This window comes from Bidens hawaiensis, unplaced genomic scaffold (genome assembly GCF_021521415.1).
Source record: "Bidens hawaiensis isolate Kalapana, Puna unplaced genomic scaffold, B.hawaiensis_p1.1 tig00002507_1, whole genome shotgun sequence".
NCBI classification, from domain to species: Eukaryota; Viridiplantae; Streptophyta; class Magnoliopsida; order Asterales; family Asteraceae; genus Bidens; species Bidens hawaiensis.
In genome coordinates, this window is record NW_027491137.1 from 743055 (window position 1) to 765228 (window position 22174).

General features: G+C 36.6%; 2 protein-coding genes and 1 pseudogene across 3 annotated transcripts; 1 reads left to right on the plus strand and 2 right to left on the minus strand.

Annotated features, from left to right (window-relative positions):
- The first annotated feature begins 9300 nt into the window (after positions 1 to 9300).
- On the plus strand, positions 9301 to 13862 carry LOC143619814 (pumilio homolog 6, chloroplastic-like; annotated as a pseudogene). Its single transcript, XR_013151237.1, has 8 exons — positions 9301 to 10687; positions 11404 to 11545; positions 11633 to 11740; positions 11802 to 12014; positions 12108 to 12213; positions 13027 to 13221; positions 13316 to 13487; positions 13580 to 13862. The product of XR_013151237.1 is annotated as a pumilio homolog 6, chloroplastic-like (transcript).
- A 695-nt stretch (positions 13863 to 14557) lies between these two features.
- LOC143619731 (18S rRNA (guanine-N(7))-methyltransferase RID2-like) lies at positions 14558 to 16006 on the minus strand. The gene is made up of 8 exons (XM_077091590.1): positions 15908 to 16006; positions 15758 to 15833; positions 15601 to 15684; positions 15415 to 15530; positions 15270 to 15319; positions 15040 to 15192; positions 14817 to 14952; positions 14558 to 14722 (listed from the first exon to the last, which is right to left on the minus strand). The coding sequence occupies exons 1-8, from the start codon at positions 16004 to 16006 to the stop codon at positions 14558 to 14560; spliced, it is 879 nt and encodes a 292-aa protein (XP_076947705.1).
- Positions 16007 to 18919: 2913 nt separating this feature from the next.
- LOC143619732 (2-methoxy-6-polyprenyl-1,4-benzoquinol methylase, mitochondrial-like) lies at positions 18920 to 21950 on the minus strand. The gene is made up of 8 exons (XM_077091591.1): positions 21852 to 21950; positions 21053 to 21179; positions 20912 to 20973; positions 20686 to 20841; positions 20128 to 20272; positions 19918 to 19989; positions 19356 to 19464; positions 18920 to 19121 (listed from the first exon to the last, which is right to left on the minus strand). The coding sequence occupies exons 1-8, from the start codon at positions 21943 to 21945 to the stop codon at positions 19020 to 19022; spliced, it is 867 nt and encodes a 288-aa protein (XP_076947706.1). The 5' UTR covers positions 21946 to 21950; the 3' UTR covers positions 18920 to 19019.
- Positions 21951 to 22174: the final 224 nt, after the last annotated feature.

Here is a 22174-nt window from a genome sequence, read left to right on the forward strand (position 1 = left end):
TACTCAAAGGTATACCATAGCGACAAACGATTTCATTGACATAAATTTGAGCGAGCTGGTCGATCGGAAGCTTTTTCTAAATTGGAATAAAATGGGCTGATTTGGTCAATCGGTCAACGATTAAACAAATGTTATCATGCTGCCTTTTAGTTGTTAGAAGTTTTGTGACGATGTCCATCGTAATATTCTCCCACTTCCAAACCAGAATAAAAGGTTGCACGAGCAAACCGGAATGTTTTTTATGCTCGACTTTTACCTTAGCACGTGCTAGACATTTTCTGACATAGATTGTGATATCTTTCTTCATGCCGGGCCACCAGAAAGTATTTCAAAGGTCGAAATACATCTTATCTGCATCGAGGTGGATAGAATATAGGGACTTGTGAGATTCGTCCATTATAAATGTGAGAAGATCGTCACGATCTGGGACCATAAGCGATTGAGAAAATAGAGAAAACCATCATGCTTGGTTTTGAGTTGGAGTTCAGCACCACACGACATTTGTTCGTACATATTGCCTTCGGTGACCGAGATGTGTTGGGCCTCAAAGGTACATAACTGAAGATTAGTTTGAGTAACAACGCTTTGAAGAATAATGCTTTTGATATGGGTTTTACAGCTGCGGGCATCAGCTACCACATTTGCTTTACCGGGATGGTAACGTATTTCACAATCGTAGTCACTAAGAAGTTCGGCCCATCGTCGTTGCCTCATGTTTAAATCTTTTTGGTCAAAAATATGTTGGAGGCTTTTGTGTTCAATGAACACCACGCATTTCGTGCCGTACAGGCAGTGTTTCCAAATTTTTAACGCCAATACAACAGCACCAAGCTCGAGGTCGTGTGTCATATAATTCTTTTCATGAACCTTAAGTTGTTGTGATAGCCTTAAGTGAGAAAGCAACTAAGACCTTGATTTGAGGCATCCCAATAAACAACAAAATCCTCATTTCCTTTGGGAAGGGCTAGGATAGGAGCGTAGCAAAGCATGCGCTTCAAGGTTCGAAAAGCTTCCTTTTGCTTAGCCTCCCCACTCATAAGGTTTACTTTTATGAGTTAAGGCGGTGAGAGGCAAAGCAATATTGGAAAAGTTTATGATAAAACGATAGTAATAACCGGCAAGACCAAGAAATGATCAAACTTCAGTAGATGAAGTCGGGGTTTTCCAATTTTTAATAGCTTCAATCTTGACAGGTTCGACATGAAAGCCCTTTATAACAAACCACAAGAATAATCAAAATAGAAATAAAATAATCAAAAGAAGAAGTGAAGAAATAAGAGGAAAAGAAAAGAGATAAAACAAATGAAGAATGGAGAAAGTAAAGGAAGTAAAAATTCCCATCCCACATTGGTGGAGGAAAGAAAATGAAAGCCTTCCACAATGGTATAAATAGGATTCCTAATTTTTAACTTGTCCCACATCGCTAGATTACAAAACTTGTAAGCTCTTTATAAGGAAGAGAGCTCACATGAAAATATTCTTATATGTCAAATCACACCAGTAATCCTAGCAGAGGGTGGAAGCACCCGATGCGCACGAGCACAGGCTCGGGCGAAGTGCGATGGGCGCAATGTGGCACTTTAATGGCGCACGCTCGCATCGCTACGAGCCGCCTAAGTTTTTTTGTTCCTTCGCGCGACATGAAGGCGTGAGGTTAAGATTCTTTGCGCTACGTGAACTAGTAGTAGTTATCCAGAAAGTGTTTTGTCCTTCGCGCGATGCAAAGATATTCTTCGCGCGACGTGACATGGAAGTCACGCAACAATGACACGTTACCTAGCACGTGTCGGGCCACGTGGCATAGCTAGGGCTGACTCGACAACCCTACATCTACTTCGTGCGACTCGAAGGTTTTCTTCGCGCGACGCGAAGAAACCCAATTTCAAGTATAAATAGGTTGGGATTCTGGACTTCACAAATTGTTTAAACCTGATCTCTCTATCTCACTATTGAATATTAAGAAGTCGGTATAATACCCGAGTAGTTGTAACGGTACCTCTCCGATTGAAAGGAACTTATATACACGAATCCAAAAGCTCTAGCTAATCAAGGTTAGACATTGTGCCATCGTGTAAAGTTTCATGTCTCGTGATTACCGTTATGATTATGGGTTTATACTAACATAGATATACTACATTGCGCTTAATCTAGGTGCTTAACATCAAAAGGCTTGTTAAATATTAACTTGCAAGATGAGACATTCGAGTTTTTGCACTACTCACATTTGCGTGAGAGAACTGATTTTTAATACTGTCATGAAGCTTTTCCAAACCCATTAAACTCATGACAGATAGTCCAAATATTTTCAAATATATTTCCAAAGGATTTAAACTACATTACAGTGATTAAGTCTCTGTAGACTTACAGGATGGTTACTACTGGTATTGTAGGGTTTTGTATACAAGGCTTGCCTACTGGGCTATTACACGTTACTTAGTGCACAAGTGTTAGCCAATAAGTAATATGACCACAGTCACAGATACGGTCGAGTGACAAGTACCTTTCAGTAATTCGTAAGCAGGCAGATATAAAAACATCTTAATGTTGTAACTGTAAAATTGTGTCAGTTATAAATGAATGTACTCACCAGTATTTCCTTATGATCAAATATTTTTAAACATGTTTCAGGTGACTTGTTAGAGACAAAAGAATGATGCCTGCGGGCTTCCAGCTTAAATAAGTGGCTTGTCACCAGAATAAAGAAACATGTTTTGTAAATTAGGGTTTATCCCTATAAAACCTACGTTTGTATAAAAGTGGGTTTAATCCCAGTTTATGAAATAAGAATTATGGTATTTTTATAACTCTAATCATTTTTCCTAATTACGGTTCTGATGAAATATTCTGCTGCAAATTATTTTAATAAACACCGATACCACCACTCAACGTTTGCGGCTCCCCTTCCGGGGTATAGGGGTTGGGAGTTGGGGGCTGTGACACCTTTTCATTAACAATGTGACCAAGGAATTGTACTTCGTTTAACCAGAACTCACACTTGTAAAACTTGGCAAAAAGTTGTTCTTTCCTCAATAAATCAAGGATATCATGCAAGTGTTTCTCATGCTCAACTTTGAATTTCGAGTAGACGAGGATGTTGTCGATGAATACACTCACAAACAAGATGAGGCTTGTATACGCGGTTCATAAGGTCCATACATACCGCAGGTGCATTGGTAAAGCCGAAAGGCATAACCATAAATTCATAATGACCGTAACGAGTTTTGGAACATGGTTTTGGGTATATCCTCCTCGTGAATGCGCAATTGGTGATAACTCAAACAAAGATCGATTTTCGAAAAGCAAGATGCGCCTTGAAATTAATCGAAAAGGTCGCCAAATCTAGGCAAAGGGTATCGATTCTTAATCGTGAGTTTATTGAGTTCACGATAGTTGATACACATTCGAAAGGAACCATCCACATTTTTAACGAAAAGAGCAGGTGTGCCCCATGGAGACGAACTTGGGCGAATGAAACCTTTGTTTGAGAATTCTTGGAGTTGACTAGCCAGCTCTTGCTTTTTTGAAGGTTCAAGACGATAAGTAGCTTTAGAGACGGGTTTCGCACCGGGCACAAGGTTGATAAGAAACTCCACTTCACGAGTAGGAGGTAAACCGGAAACGTCGTCAGGGAAAACTTTGGGAAAATCACGAACCACCGAAATGTCTTTTCTTGTTTCTTTTCCACGACATTAGTAAAGAAAGTCACATAATTTTTACGTAAGTATTTTTGGGCTTGAGTACAATACATTAGCTTAAGCCCTTTCGAAGGCTTTTCGCCGAAGATACACAAAATTTGATCATCGTCAAGCGGAATCCGAATATACTTTGCGAAGCACACAATTTCGACACATTGTTGAGCTAACCAATCCATGCCTACTATGATGTTGAAACTCCCGAGTTGCATAAGTATGAGATTGATAAAAAATCATAATCGTTAATATTTAGAGTACAACCACGAATCACTAAATCAATCGAGATAGTTTTACCATTCGTGACTTCGATCGTAAAAGAATTTTCGAGTTTGCAACGAGACAACGAAAGCATAGGCTTAAAATCAAAAGATACAAAACTCAAGTCGGCATCGGTATCGAATAAAATGAACGCATAAACGTTATTAACCAAGAGTGTATCGTTCACCACATCGTTGTTATGCTGAACTTGATTTGCATTGATTGCAAATGCTCTCCCGCCAGCATTTGGAGCGGCTAGTGCAGCTTGAGAAGTCAAGGCTTAATTGGCTTGAACCAGTTGAACAACTTGGTTTTCCATAAGCTACGGTACTAGTTGGAAAGCCTGAACTTGATAGCTTGAGCAGGGTACATAGGCGGAGTGAGCGTTTGAACTTGATACGTGAGTCGAGGACACGCGTTGCGAAAATGGCTGGGATCTTCACAATTGATGCACACTCGAGGGTTAGGGTAAGCTTGAGCGACAGGTTGAGCATGGGTCAAAACACTGTTTTGGTTAAGAGGTTGAGGAGCATGGATTGGCTTGATTGGGTTTGGTTGAGCATCTAGATCAAAGCATGCATACCTAGGCGGCCACAATGGGTGCATTGGCGGCATGGAAGGTTGGTAGGGTGATGCTTTTGGCAAGTTTGGTAGTAAGGGTGACGCTAGTGTAGGGTTTCTTAAATGGTTATGCTTGATGGTTTTGGGTTAGGGGTTGGAAGTACTGGGGTTGAGGTGGGTTTTGTTGGGTTAAGGCATAGTTCTGTTTTTGTTTCTTGAAGAAGTTGCTATTGCGGTTTGGTTTGGGTGTAGCTTCGGCCTTGACCTTTTTGGAAGGCTTGACCTCGGTTTTCTCAACAGTTTTCTTCCAGCCTTTGAGAGTTCCCGCCTTGACGTGATTGTCAGACAAGGATACAACAAGGACAATGACATCATGAAGAGTTTTGGGGGCACTACACTAAACTGAGTCTTGAATCTGTCTCGGCAGACCCCGTGTATACTTGTCAACCCCACGAGGAAGTGGAGTGATAAGATGCGGTATCAAGACACTAAACTCGTTGAAGCGAGCGGTGTAAGTGACATTATCACTACCCACTTGCCTGAGATTCCAAAATTTCACCTCAAGATTCATGAGTTCATTGGGTGGACAGAACTCTACGGTCATGATTTCTTTCAGTTCTTCTTATGGCAAGGCCATGGATACATCAGCACCACGAGTGGATTTTTCTTGTAGCCACCAAGTTAGGGCTCTTTTGTCGAAGACACTTGAAGCAAAGCATGTATTCTTGTCATCGGGACATTTGATATGGAGAAAGGTACTCCCTATACTTTGGTACCATTACACTAGGGCAGTGGCACCTTCAGAGCCATCAAACCTAGGAGGTTTTGCATCGATGAAGGTCTTGTAGCGACAAGAGTTGGAACTCGAACCCGAGGAAGCCGAGTTCGAATTGGAAGCAATGGTTTGGTGTATTTGGGCCACCATTTCCAGACCACAGCAGTCAGCTGCTTCGTAATGCGTGCTGTCAGCTTGCGAATGGAGTCTCTTGCGAGGCGACGAGGTAAACGAGCAGACATGCTGTAAAGACAAGTTTCAAACCGATTCACGCTGGTGTCGAACATGCTAATATTATCTTTCTATACCGTTTATGATTATCATACGCGTGTTACGTGCAATGTGTTTATCCCTTTATGATTGGTACATCAAACATCAAACATAGAAGTGGGAGGGTCCTGCGAGATGAACCCGCGCCGCCTATATCATGTCTTGGTTGGACTAAATGGTGGTTATTATTCTGTCGGTTCCGCGGCTTTGGTCGGGAGAGTGGGGCGCTATTTACATATTTGTTATAATTTACGTTATGAATGGTATTATTACACGGGACATGTGAATCGAGCAAGTTTTGTATTATGTATAGTTTTAAACTTATGAATTCTCACTAACTAAAATGTTGACAAAATATATTATTTTTAACGTGATACAAGTTGAATTGATGGCATGCTAAAGATGAAGATCATTAGTATACATAGGTTATTTAAATAAAGAACTTATTTGTTATTCGATGAAGGGTTTATTGTTTCCTGTTTATTTATGAACAATTGTGTACTTGTGATGTTATGAAATGAAATAAATATAATTATTATCACTTTAATAGTGTTACGAGATTATTAGTGATCTTTACGTTGCACCTGGGCATATTCTACTTAAAGTTGTGGTGTTACATCTAACACAGTGGTTTCGTTGCAATTGTAATCAGTCCTCTGCTAGCAGATAGAGCTCACCTCGCGTAAGGCCCCGGCATTGTTCTCTGATGATGTAGACATGAACAATTTTATTTTTTAAACAAGAAGGTTTACGGTTCTTTTTTTAACGCCCATTTTTCATTTGGGTGAGTTTTAGTTCATTTATAAAGCGGAAGAAAAAGGCCTTCTTTTTTATCTTGCTTTGGGTAGCCTCCACGAATGCACCACTTAGGAGCCTTATTCACATTTAGAAGGTCACTTAACTCTTTATAGAAAGGGCCAAAGAGTTGACCTAAAAGCATAGTTTGCCTTAATTTTCTACTTATTGAACGCAAAATTAGACATCCGTGCAAAGAAGAAGGGACTGTAGCCCAAGGTGTAGCATCAGTCACACGGACAACAAATCAAGTTCAAGTAAGGCTCTTTTTTCTCTCCTTCATATTGAATGTAGCCTAACACTTTGAGATCATGATAATCTTTTGATATGAATGCATTTCTTTTATTTCTGAAAAGGAAATAGAAATGCGTGAATGAAAGATGCTGCCAACTTAATTGGATGACTGAATTTGTTGATAAATGAATCCCTTGAATATAGAATAGTAGCATTTTTTTTTCACATATGGAGTTGAGAGGACTTGATTACAAGTTCCTTGCTTCCAATCAATGTACCCTAAGTATTATTTAAACATACGACACCAGGTTTTGGAGACCCACGTTCTATTGAACTGAAAAGGACGCTTTCTTATCACAATATATACGACTAAAAAAGAAAAGACATTAAGCACACATAGCGAGAAGAAAGGATATCCTTAACCTATAGCAAATAACTTATTAATAAAAGTAATACGGAAGTTACGCAAGATATATTCTTTTCCTTTTATAAAACCATATTATTTGCATATTTTTTCCTATACACACATACATCATTAATCTTAGTTACATACTTGATCGTAAGACTTTGTTTTATACATGTAAAAGATTGTAAAATTAATCTCACACTTGGTTTCACACTTGAACACTTGCCTCATTACATGTCCAAATTGCGTTTTTAGGTTTCGAGTTTAAAAGTCAAATTAGGGTTCCCTCGAGGATTCCCTCTTGCGGTGATTCTGAGTTCGAATATTTGAAGCATCAAACAAATAATATACAGTTAAAATTTCTTCTTAAAGCTCTAACCCAAGTATTGATAATTAGTGTGTCTAATAATTTATCACGAAATCAAAACACCATTTGAAAAAAAAAAGTCAAATTAGGGTCAGGGTTCGTTGACACTTTTTATATCCTACAGATAAGGGAAAATTCCTAAAATAGTCTTTTTTAGAGAGAGAATCCCTAAAATAGCCCTTTTTTCCTTAAAATTTTTTAGAATTTGGACTTGGTAGACGCATTGGGAAAAGATAGGGGTAGCAGGCCAAATTTCGAAAGAAACTGTGGTAGGAGACGAAATTTGGAGAAATAATGAAGGAAAAGTTCAAATTTTTTGTAATCTTGAAGCAAAAGTTCAGATCTTTTCAAAACTTTTTTTTTTCAAAAAACCGTTTTGAAAGACTGTTTTTTTATGTTTCCTATCTTTCCCGACCATATTTTCAAATTCTTGAAAAAAAAGATTTTGAAATCTCGTCTTGAGAGACGAGATTCTACCACCACCACCCACCTTTCGCCTTTTACCACCACCACCACCCACCGTTCGCCACCACCACTATCCAACCACCCCCCCACCCACCGTCCACCACCACCATCATCCGCCACCACCCACCGTCCTCCACCCCACTGTCTTCTCTATCATCATCATCATCATCTTCTTCTTCTTATTATTCTTCTTCATCTTCATCTTCTTCTTCACCTTCACCTTCACCTTCACCTTCTTCATCTTTACCGTCGGGTGGTAGACGGTGGGGGTGAATGGTGGTGGTGGGTGGTGGCGGTAGTGGTGGTGGTAGAATCTCGTCTCTCAAGACGAGATTTCAAAATCTCTTTTTCCAAGAATTTGAAAATATGGACGGGAAAGGTAGAAAACATAAAACTATAGTCTCTCAAAACGGTTTTTTTAAAAAAAAAAGTTTTGAAAAAATCTGAACTTTTGCTCCAGGATTACAAAAAATTTGGACTTTCCCTTCATTATTTATCAAAATCTCGTCTCCTACCACAGTTTCTTTCAAAATTTGGCATGCTACTCTATATTATTATCTTTTCCCAATGCGTCTACCAAGTCTAAATTCTAAAAAATTTTTTAAAAAAAAGGGCTATTTTGAGTATTCTTACTCTAAAATGGGGTATTTTGGAAATTTTCTCTAAAGATAAACAAGGAAAAAAACAGTTTGTTACTTTTTGAGTTACTATTTTGAAGGAGGTATTGATGATTGTCTGCTCTGCTCTGCTCTGCTCTGCTCTGCTCTATGCTGACTGCAGCATCTAATCTAATCTAATGCATCCTTCCTATTTTTAAACCAGAAAATGTGTTTGGCAGGTTACCCTTTTGTCGTTTGCCACTCTTTAGACGCAAAATACAAAAAAACCAAAGATTGGAATTAGCACCTTTTACTTATTATTATGTCCTTTCCAAACCCCACACACATTTTCATCTTCAACACCCCTTTTTCTCCTCTTCATCAGCAGTACCTTTCCTAAAGAATCTAGGGTTTTTCTTTTTTTCAAACTTAAGATTGTTGTTATCTATCTGCACACCAAACCCAGGTGGGAATCTTCTTGATTTCACTCTTTCTTCAACTTATTTCATTTCTAGGGTTTCATGAATTTCAGTTTGTAACCTGTTGTATACTTGTTTTATGAGCATATGGGTTTCAAGAAACTGCATGATTTCATATGGGTATTTGTTGAATTGGAGAATCTTGAGTTTATTTTGATCAAAAAGATTAGTTAGATTGATCAAGTTTGCATCTTTTTGCTTGTTTTGATAAGGGTTTCTAGTTTTCTTGATGTGAATCCTCTAGGAAGTGATAAAGATTGTTAACTTTGTATGTGAAGCTAATGAAACATTAATTCAAATAGATTATAAAGATGCGTGCTAATTTAGGGTTATGTGTTCTTGTTTTGAATTTTTCAGTGTTTTGAAGCTGCTTGAATTTCCGAAGAATGGTAAAGATGTGACAATTTGGACATAAAAAGTCAGAAATTTCAATTCTTGTAATTATAATGGCAACCGAAAGCCCGATAAGAATCACGGAAGCTAGTGGAAAATGGGCATCACAGGGTACATATGAGGAAATGGGATTAATGGTAAAAGGTCAAAACTTTCAAGAAAACCAGAGGAATTCGGGCCCAAATCGAAGCGGAAGTGCGCCTCCAAACATAGAAGGTTCATTTGCAGCAATTGAAAACCTCATTTCTAGACATAAAATTGCTGCAAGTGGTACCGAGCCTGAAGAGCAACTTCGTGCTGACCCGTCTTATTTTGAATATTATTCTAGTCATGTCAATTTGAATCCGAGACTCCCTCCACCCCTAATTTCAGATCAAAACCAACATCTTGTAAGGAATCTACCAACTACTGCAAATAATCCAATATTAACATTGGTTGATGAGTCGACCCGGTTGACTCAGAGTAATCTTTCTACTCATAAGGAAGAACTCGATGATGAGGAATCGGCAAAGCAAGATTCTCCACATAATCATGAAACCATAGTTATTTCCAACTCATCAGAAGATAATGTTTCAAGCATAACAAAAGAAATGGTTGCTGTTAACATATCTAGTATCCCAAATACAGAAAGTCAACAGGACCGACAACAAAGAAGTATGCTTCAAGTCAACATCCCACACCCTCAGATAGTTTCACAAAGTCAAACTTATATTGGGATGAATCAATTTCTTCTAACTCCCTCAAATTACTCATCCGAGGGACAACGGACACCGGCATACGCGTCTGGTTCGGCTTTCATGATGTCAGCGAATCACATTTACCCAAATATGTACTTTCCTCAACAATACACCGTTGGCGGGTATGCGTTTAATTCACCATACGTACCTGGGTATCTCCATACAGGCCCAATCCAAATGCCTTTGGACATTCATCCTTCACCCTATATCGGTCAAGGTCAAGGTCAAGGTCAAAGTCAACATCTGAACAAGTTTTATGGGCATCCCGTGCATCCTGGGTTACTGATTCAACCTCAATTTGCAGAAAGTTTGGAACTTTCTAATTTTGGAGAAGACCAGTTACAAAAGCAGCAATCTTTAGGAAATTTAGGTCATCGTAACTTAAACCCTAGAATAATAGATACTGCAAATCCTTATTATTTAGGAAGCCCAACCAATATGGGTATTCTACAATTCCCGAACACAACGTATGCTAGTTCACCTGCGCCCGGATCCCCAATTGCCGCGGTTGGTTTTCAACGAAACGTAATGAGGCCGTATGGTGGAAATCAGGTTTTCAAAGATCCAAAATCTTATTCTTTTCTTGAAGAATTGAAATCTGGTAAAGGTCGTCGGCTTGAGTTATCTGATATATTTGGTCACATTGTTGAATTCTGGTGAGTGGTAAATGAGTTATAATCTGAAGCGTATTTTGCTGAGGTGGCAAGATGGGCGGGTTGTAGAGGGTGCGCATGGGTCGCTTTGGGTTGTTTTGGGCTCAAACCGGACCTAAAACTGAAACTTTAGTTTTTGAAAACCGTTTGGTTTGGTTTCAGTTTTTTGGGTTTTACCATTTGGGCTTAAAAGATTTGGGTGAAATTTTATTTGGCGCAAAATAATGAATTTCAACCTAAATCTTTTTGTTAAATATATGGCCTACACTACTTATTAAATTCTTATGAATTACCTAAAATTCAAAATTAATAATGAAAATTCATAAACTCGGTTCGGTTTTTTGCCGGAAGCTACCAGCAAAGTTCGTTTTTTTATGAAAATATTAATCCAAACCTTTGGTTTTTGTTTGGTTTGGTAATTTTGGTTACTGATCGGTTATGTCAGTTTAATGCACACCCTAGTGGGTTGGGTAACATGTCATCAAAGCGGGTCGGTTTTTTTAATTTCATATCGAAACTGGTGGGCTGAATGGGTCGACCCAAAATATCTTTTTTCCATTTCAATTTTGTAAATAATTAATGAGTTAAGTATGATAAAAAAAGCAATATTTTTCATTTGACCCGTTTGCGTTATGTTTGCAAGTAAACGGGTCAAAATTGCACCTCCTTGTATTGCTTCTTTTCAAAGAATAATGCCATATTTGTAAATATTAATGCAGTGGTGATCAACACGGAAGTCGATTCATTCAACAAAAGTTAGAAATTTGTAGCACCGAGGATAAAGAATCTGTATTTAAGGAAGTTCTTCCAAATGCTTCAAGCTTAATCACTGATGTCTTCGGTAACTATGTTATTCAAAAGGTAAAGGATAATTTCCTAATTTCACACACTAATTCATCTGGCCAATTTCTTTCCTATAGTTCATCTTCAACTTCTGCGTGCTTACAGTTTTTTGAGCATGGAACCAGTGAGCAAAGGAGGGAGCTTGCAAGTCAGCTTGAAGGTCAAATACTGCCTTTGAGTCTGCAAATGTACGGCTGCCGAGTCATCCAAAAGGTAAATAGCTAGTTTTATGTTTTATTATAGTGAGCTGTCTAAAATACCCTTCATCTGTTAGGCCCTTGATGTTATCGAGGTTGAACAAAAAATCAAGCTTATTAGTGAGCTTGATGGGCATGTTTTGAGGTGTGTTCGTGATCAAAATGGGAATCACGTGATACAAAAGTGTATTGAGAGTATTCCGATGGAGAGAATTAGATTTGTAATCTTGTCGTTCCGTGGTCAAGTTGCAGCTCTTTCAACACATCCGTACGGGTGTCGCGTCATTCAGGTGTAAATGCTGTTTTTTATTCTTGTTTTTGTATTTTTTTCAATTATGATACTTAGGAGGATGTGTTTGATTCAACTTTTTTGTTGTAAATAGAGGGTTCTAGAACGCTCTACAGATGAATTACAAAGCCAGTTTATTGTTGATGAGATATTGGAATCCGTTTATGGCACAGGACCAGTATGGCAATTATGTAACTCAGGTTTGTTTTTCATCATCTTTATGATTTGTTATAGATGACGGTTTCCTATTTATTAATGGTGAAATTTTGACCTGTTTACTTGTGAATGGGTTGTTTGGGATTGTTTGTGTTATCTCAGACGGGTCAAATAAAAAAAATGCTAAAAGGGAACGGTCAAATAGGTTGAAAGTTGTCTAAAGTCTATTTTATTTAGAATAATATTCTAATGATATTGTTTTGGCAATCACAGTTAGCATGTTATTCAATACAAAATGGGCTTCCAAGTGTTTGCGGACCAACCCAACCTGACCTATATTTTCGTTATTCTTATGCATTAGGGCATAAATGAGCCGAGCCGTTAAAGGCTGAGCTCGGTCTCGGCTTGTTTACAAACTGAGCCAAGCTGGCTCGGCTCGTTTATCATAATGAGCTAAAATGTTGAGCTCGGGCTTGGCTTGCTAAAAGCTCAAACCACCTCTTTTATTCAAAAAAATTTATTTTATATTTTTCCAGTTATTGATACATATAAAAAGAAAAAAATATATGTTTATATGTGAACATACACAATTACACATAATGCATAATTCATAAACTACAAAATTTGTAATTTATATGCATTAATATTTGGGCTGTAGTTTATATATGCTAAAAATTGGGCTTTAATTTACATGAGCCACCTATACGAGCAAGCCAACAAGCCGAGCCTGCCTTGGCTCAGGCTCTGCTTGTTTACAAACGAGCCGGTTTTAAGTGAAGCGTCGAGCTTTTTGAGCAGCCCTATTCTGCATAATGTGTCTGATGTTTTGAACGGTTATGTACTCATGTCACTTGCAGCATGTGTTAAAGAGGGGAAAACCCGAGGAAAGAAACCAAATTGCACTGAAGTTGGCGGGCCATGTTGTACAACTAAGCCAGCATAAGTTTGCATCAAATGTAATCGAGAAGTGTTTGGAATATGCTGATTCTACAGCACAGGGTATCTTGATCGAAGAAATCATTGGACTAGGTGACAATAGTGATAATTTATTGGTGAGTAATCTTTTTGTCTTGTGCATGTATTCATTGTTTTTATCTTTCATATGTGGAACCACAGGATTGATTTTAATGTTTTTGATGGTTGCAGGCAATGGTGAAAGACCAATTTGCAAATTATGTTATTCAAAAGGTTCTTCAAACGTGTACGGCTGATGAGAGGGAAGTGTTACTTGGTCGAATAAAGATTCATCTCAATTCTTTGAAGAAATATACTTATGGGAAACATATTGTTGCGCGCTTTGAACAATTATATGGCGAAGGTGCGTTCCTTATTTCTTCTGTGGGTTTAAAACGCATGTTTTGAAACTGATTTCAGTGCTTTGACTTTTGTGTTGACTTTTGTTACTTGCAGAACTTCAGGGGACAGGTTCATAGCCCGCCGCTGAACGTGTTGATTCTGAAAGTGAAAATGGAACAAAGATTAATTTGAAACATGGGTTTCATAGGAATTCACAAAAGTCTTGAAGTGCCAGTCGGCATGTTGTATAGATCATGTTTGAACAATGGTGGTACATAGAACGCAGAATAGCGGGCTGTGCTTGTAAATTGGCGAACCTATTTGTTAAAAGTGTGTGGTGGTTTGAACATGTAGTTTAGCTAGGAAGGGCTCTTGGTACTGTTGTCTCATGACAATTGTTGAATAAAGACATACATAGATACCAATTTGCTTAGCATCAATCTAAATCTCTTCTTGAAGTTCATGTTATTCCTTATTACGAGTTTGGTGATGCGCCTACGTTATAGATCACAATATAAACGTATCAAACGAGAAAATGAACCATACGATGTAATCTCCATCCTTGGAGCCAAAATGGTACAGATTTAAAGGAGAATGGCATTCACCATTGATTACAGCAATGTGTCAACATCGGTATTTTACATGTAGCTTGTTTTTGTAACAAGTCCTCCCCTACCGGTGATTGCAATAGTAAGTCAACTCATTAATAAGATGTATCCTCCTTTCGAGGGGTGATTCGTTATTACGATGAGTTTGATTATGCATTCTTAAATTAATAAGGCACGTCTACCTCACTACAACGGTGCATCTAGGTTACTCATTCTGCCTTACCTCCAAACCCACACATAAATGAACACAAATACAAGCCACTAAATACTTTATCAATAGATAGAAACCAAACGGCCACATATGTATGAATACTCTTCGAGTTATCAAGCTTGGGTAAAAAAACAGTACACTTTTCATACCAAAACGGAAACCCTAAATGCAGAAAGTGTTAAATTACAAAACCTCAAAAATCTCAATATATTGTCCAACATCACCCTCTCAATGAGACAACAAAACAGACGCACACACATGTATACTTTGTGATCAGAAACGGGCCTTGCGCTTGCGAGCGGTATACTTTGTGTCCGGAGGCACAACATTCCCTTTACTCCTCATCTTCTCCTTTTTCTGTAACACCCACGATCTCGTCTTACCTTTCTTCGTTATTTTTTGCTTTTTTCGTGGCCTGTTCTTATCTGAAATACTCACCTGCACAAGTAATTGAAAAATATGAGCAAAGCAACTGAGTTTAAACTTTTTTGATACATATCAATCTCCAAAGATGAATTATATTACAACTTACAGTTTGGTTCTCCTCATCGCCACTACTGTCATCATCTGAGATACTGTTACCATCTTCACCTTTAGCACTTGGTGTTGCAGTACTCTCAGAAGGTTTCCCACAAGTAAGAACAAGGTACTCTTTTCTTTTCTTTGAGCTGTTGCAACGATTATGGAATCATAAATATTGATTATGTATTAATTAATAAAATTATTATCCTAAAACTGAAGCAAGCAAGCAATACCTGTGGGGGTAGTCGATGACCATACCACCAGCAAATCCAGCACGCATAGCAAAACGATAAATAAGCTCTCGTTGTGCAATATTTTCAGGATAGAGTTGAAAAACGGCTCTAGCTCCCCGACCCAAGCATCTATAGAGTGAATCAAAGAAAGCCCTGCAGTAAACACATGACGTATCCACGATGAAGGAAACCATGATTACCATGAGAATAATGAAACGGATTATACATACTTCAATCTCAAGTGTGGCTGGTGACAAGATTTATCAGCATTGCACAACCACTACATAATAATATTATTAAAACTGTTAGAATAATTATTTTAACTTTGAAAACATACAGAATTGATTAATAAAAAGAATATGAATATATATAAACCTGCACAGCGGAGATGCTAATGGCACCGTCCATCATGGCTCCGGGACGCAATCCTAGGCCCTGACCCATGTCAGCAAGTATAAGATCACCATCAGTCTCGCGCTCCAAAGCAACATCTGAATGAAGTAAATACATGAGTTTGCACAACAACAACAACAACAACAACAATAATAATAATAATAATACCTAGCATGGAGGGCGATATATCCAGACCGATCCAGTGATGTCCATGTTCAGATATTGTTTCACCACTAAGGCCAGAACCACAGCCTGCCAATCCAATCCGTATTATACAAGAATAACAATAACAAACAAACTTAAAAAAATAATAATAATTTCATACCAATGTCAAGAAGCAACCTAGGGACTCCATCATCAGGCAAAGCAAGAAGCTCTATTGCTCTCTCTGAAAGCTCTGCCTGAGATTTTTAATTAAACTAAAATAAAATTACATGATGATGATAAGAAATGATATATAATTAGATATGTATACCTGAATTGCTACGATACGAGAAGAAGAGGTATACTTTCTTGCTTCAACTTCGTCGTAGAATATCTCAGGTGGTGCCTGCAGCTCCGGTCTGGATGACATCAGATCACAGCGAGCGGTCGGCGGCGGTGATGGGTTTAGCGGTCGGCGGAGGGTTTTATTCGCCTCAACTCATATTAGGTTTCACTTTTAAAAAATATTTTATAACTAAAATGGTTGAATTACGTTTTAGCCCCTCGGACTTAAGACCACTCAAAATGTTGATCCTCCACAAAATGCTATATCAACTCCGCATTAGATTCAACGCGTTTATAAAAAACAATATCCTACCTTTTCCTATAACACAAAACCACCACATCGTTACTTACCCCTACATAGGACTGTTCAAAGGTAAGCCTTACCCTTTTACCTAATATCTTACCCGGACTCTTTACCTTTTTAAGAAAAAACATGGACCCGATACCCTACCCTATAAACAATAAAAGGGCCGTGTATAAATAAGGGTTTCAAGGGTCCAACCCTTTACCCTTTAAGACAGTAATCACGTCTTCTTTTCTGCATTTACTAGTTGCATATATGACTTTAATATATGAATCTTAGAACAATTATACTTTCATTTAATATTATAGTAAAGTCTAGCTTTGAAAGTTTATCAACCATTTAAACTGATATAAATATCTTTCACATTCACAAATTACATGTAGAGAACAATTCACTGATTCCTATATATATGTTTCCAATCAGTAGTATGACCCTTTATTTTAATTTTAAAACTTCTGATGAATTATATATGAAATACAAACCTCTCCTAAATTTTAGATTAATCGCGAATCCGATGTATATCTATCTAGAAACTAGTAAACTGGTCAAGGTTTGAAAAAGGGTCAGACCCTTGAAACCCTTTTACCCTTTAAGGTGAAATTTAAATACTCTTAACTCGACTCTTATTATATATTTGGGTCTAATTAAAGGTTTTACAAGTTGGATAACCGGGTTTCAAGGGTCCGACCTTATCTTGCTCACTCCTACCCCTACAATTAACTTATATTTAATCCAATAAATAGAAATTTAAAATTATAAGTAAAGCATTAAAAAAAGTATATTATATTTAAAAATTAAAAATTAAAAACTTACCGGAAAAAATTATAAATGTTTGAAGCAGGTTGAAGTGTGTATTTATAGGATTTTCTTAATTTTATATTTAATTATTTATTGATTTTGTATTTAACTATTTTTTGAACAAGGAGCCTTAGGAATGTTTTTTTTATTATTATTATTATTATTATTATTATTATTATTATTATTATTATTATTATTATTTTTTGTAATAAAGGTGAGGTAGCATTTGGAATGGTGTTCGCTCTTAGTCCGGCTGAACAAAACCGCACATCGTTGAAGTCTGCTAGCTCCATGTCCTCCCGCTGCCACTTCTGTCCGGACCTCGGGTTCTGGAGCTTGTTGTGGGTGCTCTTAGAGGATATCGATGACCTTGAGATTTATTTTTTGTTTTCTCTTATGTAATTTACTATTTCTTAACTAGTTAAACGAGTATATTTTACGGTATTAATCAGATCATCACCTAATCTCATACTTGGGTAAATGGGTATAGTTTTTGAGTAATCGGATCATGTGTCATCTAATCTCATACTTGTTAGAATTTTTAAAATTAAATCCATATTCATATGTTTTGGGTTTGCCCATTGAGTTTGGATTCAGTTGTCTTTATTCTTGCCAATAAACCAATGGTGTGTAACATCCTATCTAATGGTATTATAGATAGAAAATTAGGTTCAAGTGAAGGGTATTTAAGTGTTATACATACAACTTGAAATGGCCAAGTTATGGTGAGTGTAATCACCAAATGGACAATTGAGTTATGAAATGGGCAACTTTATAGAATGGTAATCAAGTTTCAAGTTTGTTCCAATTAAGTTACTCATATTTTATTTTGCTTCAATTATGTCACTTAACTTTCAATTTTGTCTTAATTAAGTCACTCAACTTTCAATATGTCTCAATTAGGTCACTCAACTTTCAATAAATGTTTTAATATTATTTTTTATACCTTCATATTATGTGTTTATAAATAACTTAAACGTCATTAAAGCCAAATTTTTTTATTTTTTATCAGTAAATGCATCACTTATGATAATATAGTAGTCGTCCCTCTCGTTTTACAACACATTGAAATTTAAGTTACCCAATTGAGACAAACTGAAAGTTGAGTGACCTAATTGAGACAAAATAAAATATGAGTGACTTAATTGGTACAAACTTAAAACTTGGTTACTACTGTATAGTGTTTTCCCTCGTAATAAACAGGAGCAAATTTACCCATGGGTTGGTTGTAGTAATGTGTATGATTATGAGTTGCATCATGTTGCATGAGATCCAGGTTGAGACGTCGAGTAACATATATGTTCACCAAGAGTAGGTGTAATTTGAGTTAATTTACATGAGTAATGTGAAGTGTGGGTTAAAAAAAGGATTGCAATTCGAAATGAGATTATGAGATGAGCAATTATAGGTAAAACTTGTTTCTAGCATGGAGAGATTGCTAAAACCCAATGCGTTGCATAAAATGAGTGTTGTTATGGTTATATAACGATTAGTTGAAATGTTTACAGGTTTGTTTAGTAAAAGGGCCCAAGTGATCAGTGAGTAGCATATAATTACCGTAGTTAAAGTTTTCAACGAATCACCCTTCTGGTGAAAACTGGATGTAGGGTTCTTAGCGTAGTAAAGCATTCAACAATCATATAGAACAAATTGCACACACGGGTCATCAAATAGAGAAATTAACACCATGGGAAGCAGGGGCTAATTCAACTAAATTGCTTAAATTCGCATATTTTAACATACCAAAAAAGTAGTCAACTAAAGATTATTAATAAAGGGTAAAATAGGTAAACTACATTAATCTAGATTTTTTGTATCGGTTTAGATTTCCTTTCAAACCTAAATATTTATTAAACTACAAAACTAAAACTGAAGACAGGTTAAAAAGACCAAGAGAACACAAAAACAAAATAAACTAACCATCATGCATCCTGTAGTTAATATCATCCTAGACTCCATTTATGAACTTCTCTTGTAATCCCGACATGTAAACAGTTCAAATTTTCAACCCGGAATGGATTGCAACAACTCCTCCCACAAGATTTTCATACTCGACCTTTTGAAACCCAGCATCCGCAATCATCGAAGCAAAAACCTCCTGTAAAAAGCACCAACCAGAAAGCAAAACTTAAAGTGGGCCAAGCGGGTTGAAAGTCTACGAAAGTCGGTGTTTAAACTTTAATGGAAAGTGCTTAAACTGTCTGAAATGAATCATTTTATTCAAAGATTTTCGTTACTATCGCATTAATATTTTTCCAATCATAACTAACAAAATAATTGTTTATTAAAAAAGGACAGTGCTTGCGGTTCAACACTTCAACCAAATGCATACCTGAGGAGGAAAGCGCCTAACACTCTCCACCAAATACTGATAAGAATCACGATCTCCCGCAACAAGCTCTCCTACAACTGGAATGACCGAGAATGAGTAGTAATCGTACCTGTTGAATAAACAAAAACAAAACAAAACAAAACAAGACAAAACAATAAGAGGGTGTTAAAAGAATAGAATTAATAAATTTCCCCTTTGGAAACGGAGCCCGGTTTTGACTTTGAAAATTCAAAGTGTTTTTTTTAAATATATAACTTTTTTTAGTTTTGATTTGATAATACTTTTAAAGGTGTTTTTTTTTCTAACAGTAAGAACCTGTTACCGGTAAACTCATGTAAAAGCTGGATTCAAAACTTGGTTTTTGAGATTTCTGCTAAAGGGACTCGGACGCTTACCACAATACCAACCCTTTGAAGGTTTATTCAACTTATTAGTTCTTTTGCTTGAAGAAAAACAAAAGGATGTAAAAAACTGTAAATGCAATTTGTTTGACGCTCATAAGTTAAATGTTGACTATAAGTATAACAATATATCTGACGTCTCTAAGTTTGTAAGTACTTACAGCTGCTTGAAAACTGGAGTGTCTACATGGCTGAGTTCAAGGCAAAGGAATCTCCCTCCCTTTTTGAGTACCCTGATTGAAAAACATACTATTAACATAGAATATTTTTTAATTATTAATACACCATGCTTATCATGTAGATTTTACCGTCATATGACAAATAATTAAATAAAAGCTTAATATATAAAATTTATCAGGGTACAGAAGTACCTGTATGCTTCAGCAAGAACTTTTTCGATGTGTGTAACATTCCTAATACCAAAAGCAATAGTGTAACCGTCCATTGAATCGTCCTTAAAAGTAAGCTTTTCTGCATCACCCTCCACCCATACAAGGGACCCCAGATCTCCAAGCCCTACAGTAGTTGAGGGTAGCTTTGTCATTTATTACATCTAATTTAATATTATTTGAAGGTAAATTTGGCATTTATTGTATGTAATTTTGTAATTACAGATATATAATCACAAGTTTACATATGTTTAATAACCAAATTAGATATATGTGTAACAACCAATTTATATATATCAATATATCAATATATGTAATCATGCTACGAGTACATATAATAAATGACAAAACCACCCTCAAATAGTATTAAATATATAAAATAAATAAAAAGTATGATTGGTTCTTAAGTGTTCTTAAAGTTCTTAAGTTATTTGGAAGTTCTGAAATGAACCTGATCCAACATATATGCACACACACATGTATATATATATATATGTGTGTGTGTGTGTGTGTGTATTTTAACCGATTATCAACACTTACCTCTTTCTAAGGCTCGCTTTTTACCAACGTCTAACATGTTTGGATTAATATCACAAACATAAATCTGAGTTTCTGCCTGCAAATCATTTTCAAGTGTATCTTCCATGCCTCTGCGGTTACTATTAATAGTTTCCAGAATCCTGAAAGCAACATCACCTGTGAAGTTTAATAAACATCAGATTCTTTGAAAGAAAGTTTCTACTTTAGAAAATGAAAAAATACTGACCTGTCCCGCCAGCTACATCAAGATGCTTCATCCCAGGAAACGGGCTCAGTTTTGAAACCAATCTGGAAAAAGAGTGAGAATTGATGAAAATGATAGTAGACGTGTGATGGGTAGGAAAAGAAATTAAGTTTTGAACTTTACCTATCTTTCCATAACCTATGCAATCCACCGCTCATCAAATCATTCATGATGTCATAGTTTGATGCAACCTTGGTGAAGACATTACCGACCAATTGGCTTTTTTCTTCCTCATTTACTTGTTTAAATCCTGTGGTATCATTATAAAGTCAATATGAGGTCATTTTTTCATAAAGATGGTGCAAAGATATTTCATTTGTTTTATGATCCTAGCATAATTCAAGTGCCCATTTTACTCTTTCAGAACTACATGATTGACGATTATATTCTGTAGTGGTTTACTGTTTCAAGTATTCTTAAAATAAGGTAGACAATGATTACCTTCTGCTACATGTATGATAAGCTTATGAGCTTGAGGATTATGTGTGCTATTATTGGTCTACTTAAAAAGCTAGCACTTCTTGCAGAATTATTGTTTAATACGGTGGCCAAACCAACTACCATTCAAAGGCAACCAAAAGAAATTCTTTAAGAAACTTGTAAGATTACAGCCACACTATCTAAAATGTTTCTCGTGAGAAGAAAATTAGTGTACATCGCACATTCTATATATCAGAATTCCAGCAAGATAAAGTAGTTTTCAGTTTTAGAGGGCATATAATTTGAGTAATGAGAAGGGTCATGCTGTCTAACCTAATATACTATGCTTAATTGCAATTTTAATAAGCATACATATTATATGCAAAATTTGATTTAACTAAATCACTGAAAGTAACACACCTATATGAAAAAGAACATATGCAGCGGGGCTTAGGTATTGTAAAAAGGAAAGATGAAAGCAAGGTTAGTAAGATTGACATACCGAAGCTAGTAGCATGTGAGTGCAGTGTAGCAGCAGGAGTGAACCGGGGTAATAACTTGCTCCCCAATCTCCTGGCAACCATTCGGACCGACATTCTTTTAACTCTGTCAAAGTCAACAAGTAAAATAAGCGATCAAAGAGTAAGTTATATATTATATAGTGAGCGAATAGGCTCCACAATTTGATAAGTTTCATGCAAAAACCTAACAAAAGAAACATAATGCAACATGATGCTAATACTAATTCCATCAATCCAGAAGACATCAGATGCAACACTTATCACGCTAACCAAACTGCCCGACTTCAATCATTTTATCGGCTTT

Bases quoted from the DNA above. Each gene is read 5' to 3' on its own strand.
- LOC143619731 (XM_077091590.1), bottom strand. From the start codon at position 16,006: ATGTCATCCAGACCGGAGCTGCAGGCACCACCTGAGATATTCTACGAC. The intron at 14,953-15,039 runs GTATTGCTTGCT...TCGTTGCAACAG, and splicing joins GTCATCGACTACCCCCACAG to CTCAAAGAAAAGAAAAGAGT. The intron at 14,723-14,816 runs GTAAGTTGTAAT...TTACTTGTGCAG, and splicing joins GCGATGAGGAGAACCAAACT to GTGAGTATTTCAGATAAGAA.
- LOC143619732 (XM_077091591.1), bottom strand. From the start codon at position 21,945: ATGTCGGTCCGAATGGTTGCCAGGAGATTGGGGAGCAAGTTATTACCC. The intron at 20,974-21,052 runs GTAAAGTTCAAA...CTCTTTTTCCAG, and splicing joins CATAGGTTATGGAAAGATAG to ATTGGTTTCAAAACTGAGCC. The intron at 19,465-19,917 runs GTAAGTACTTAC...TTTATTCAACAG, and splicing joins ACTCCAGTTTTCAAGCAGCT to GTACGATTACTACTCATTCT.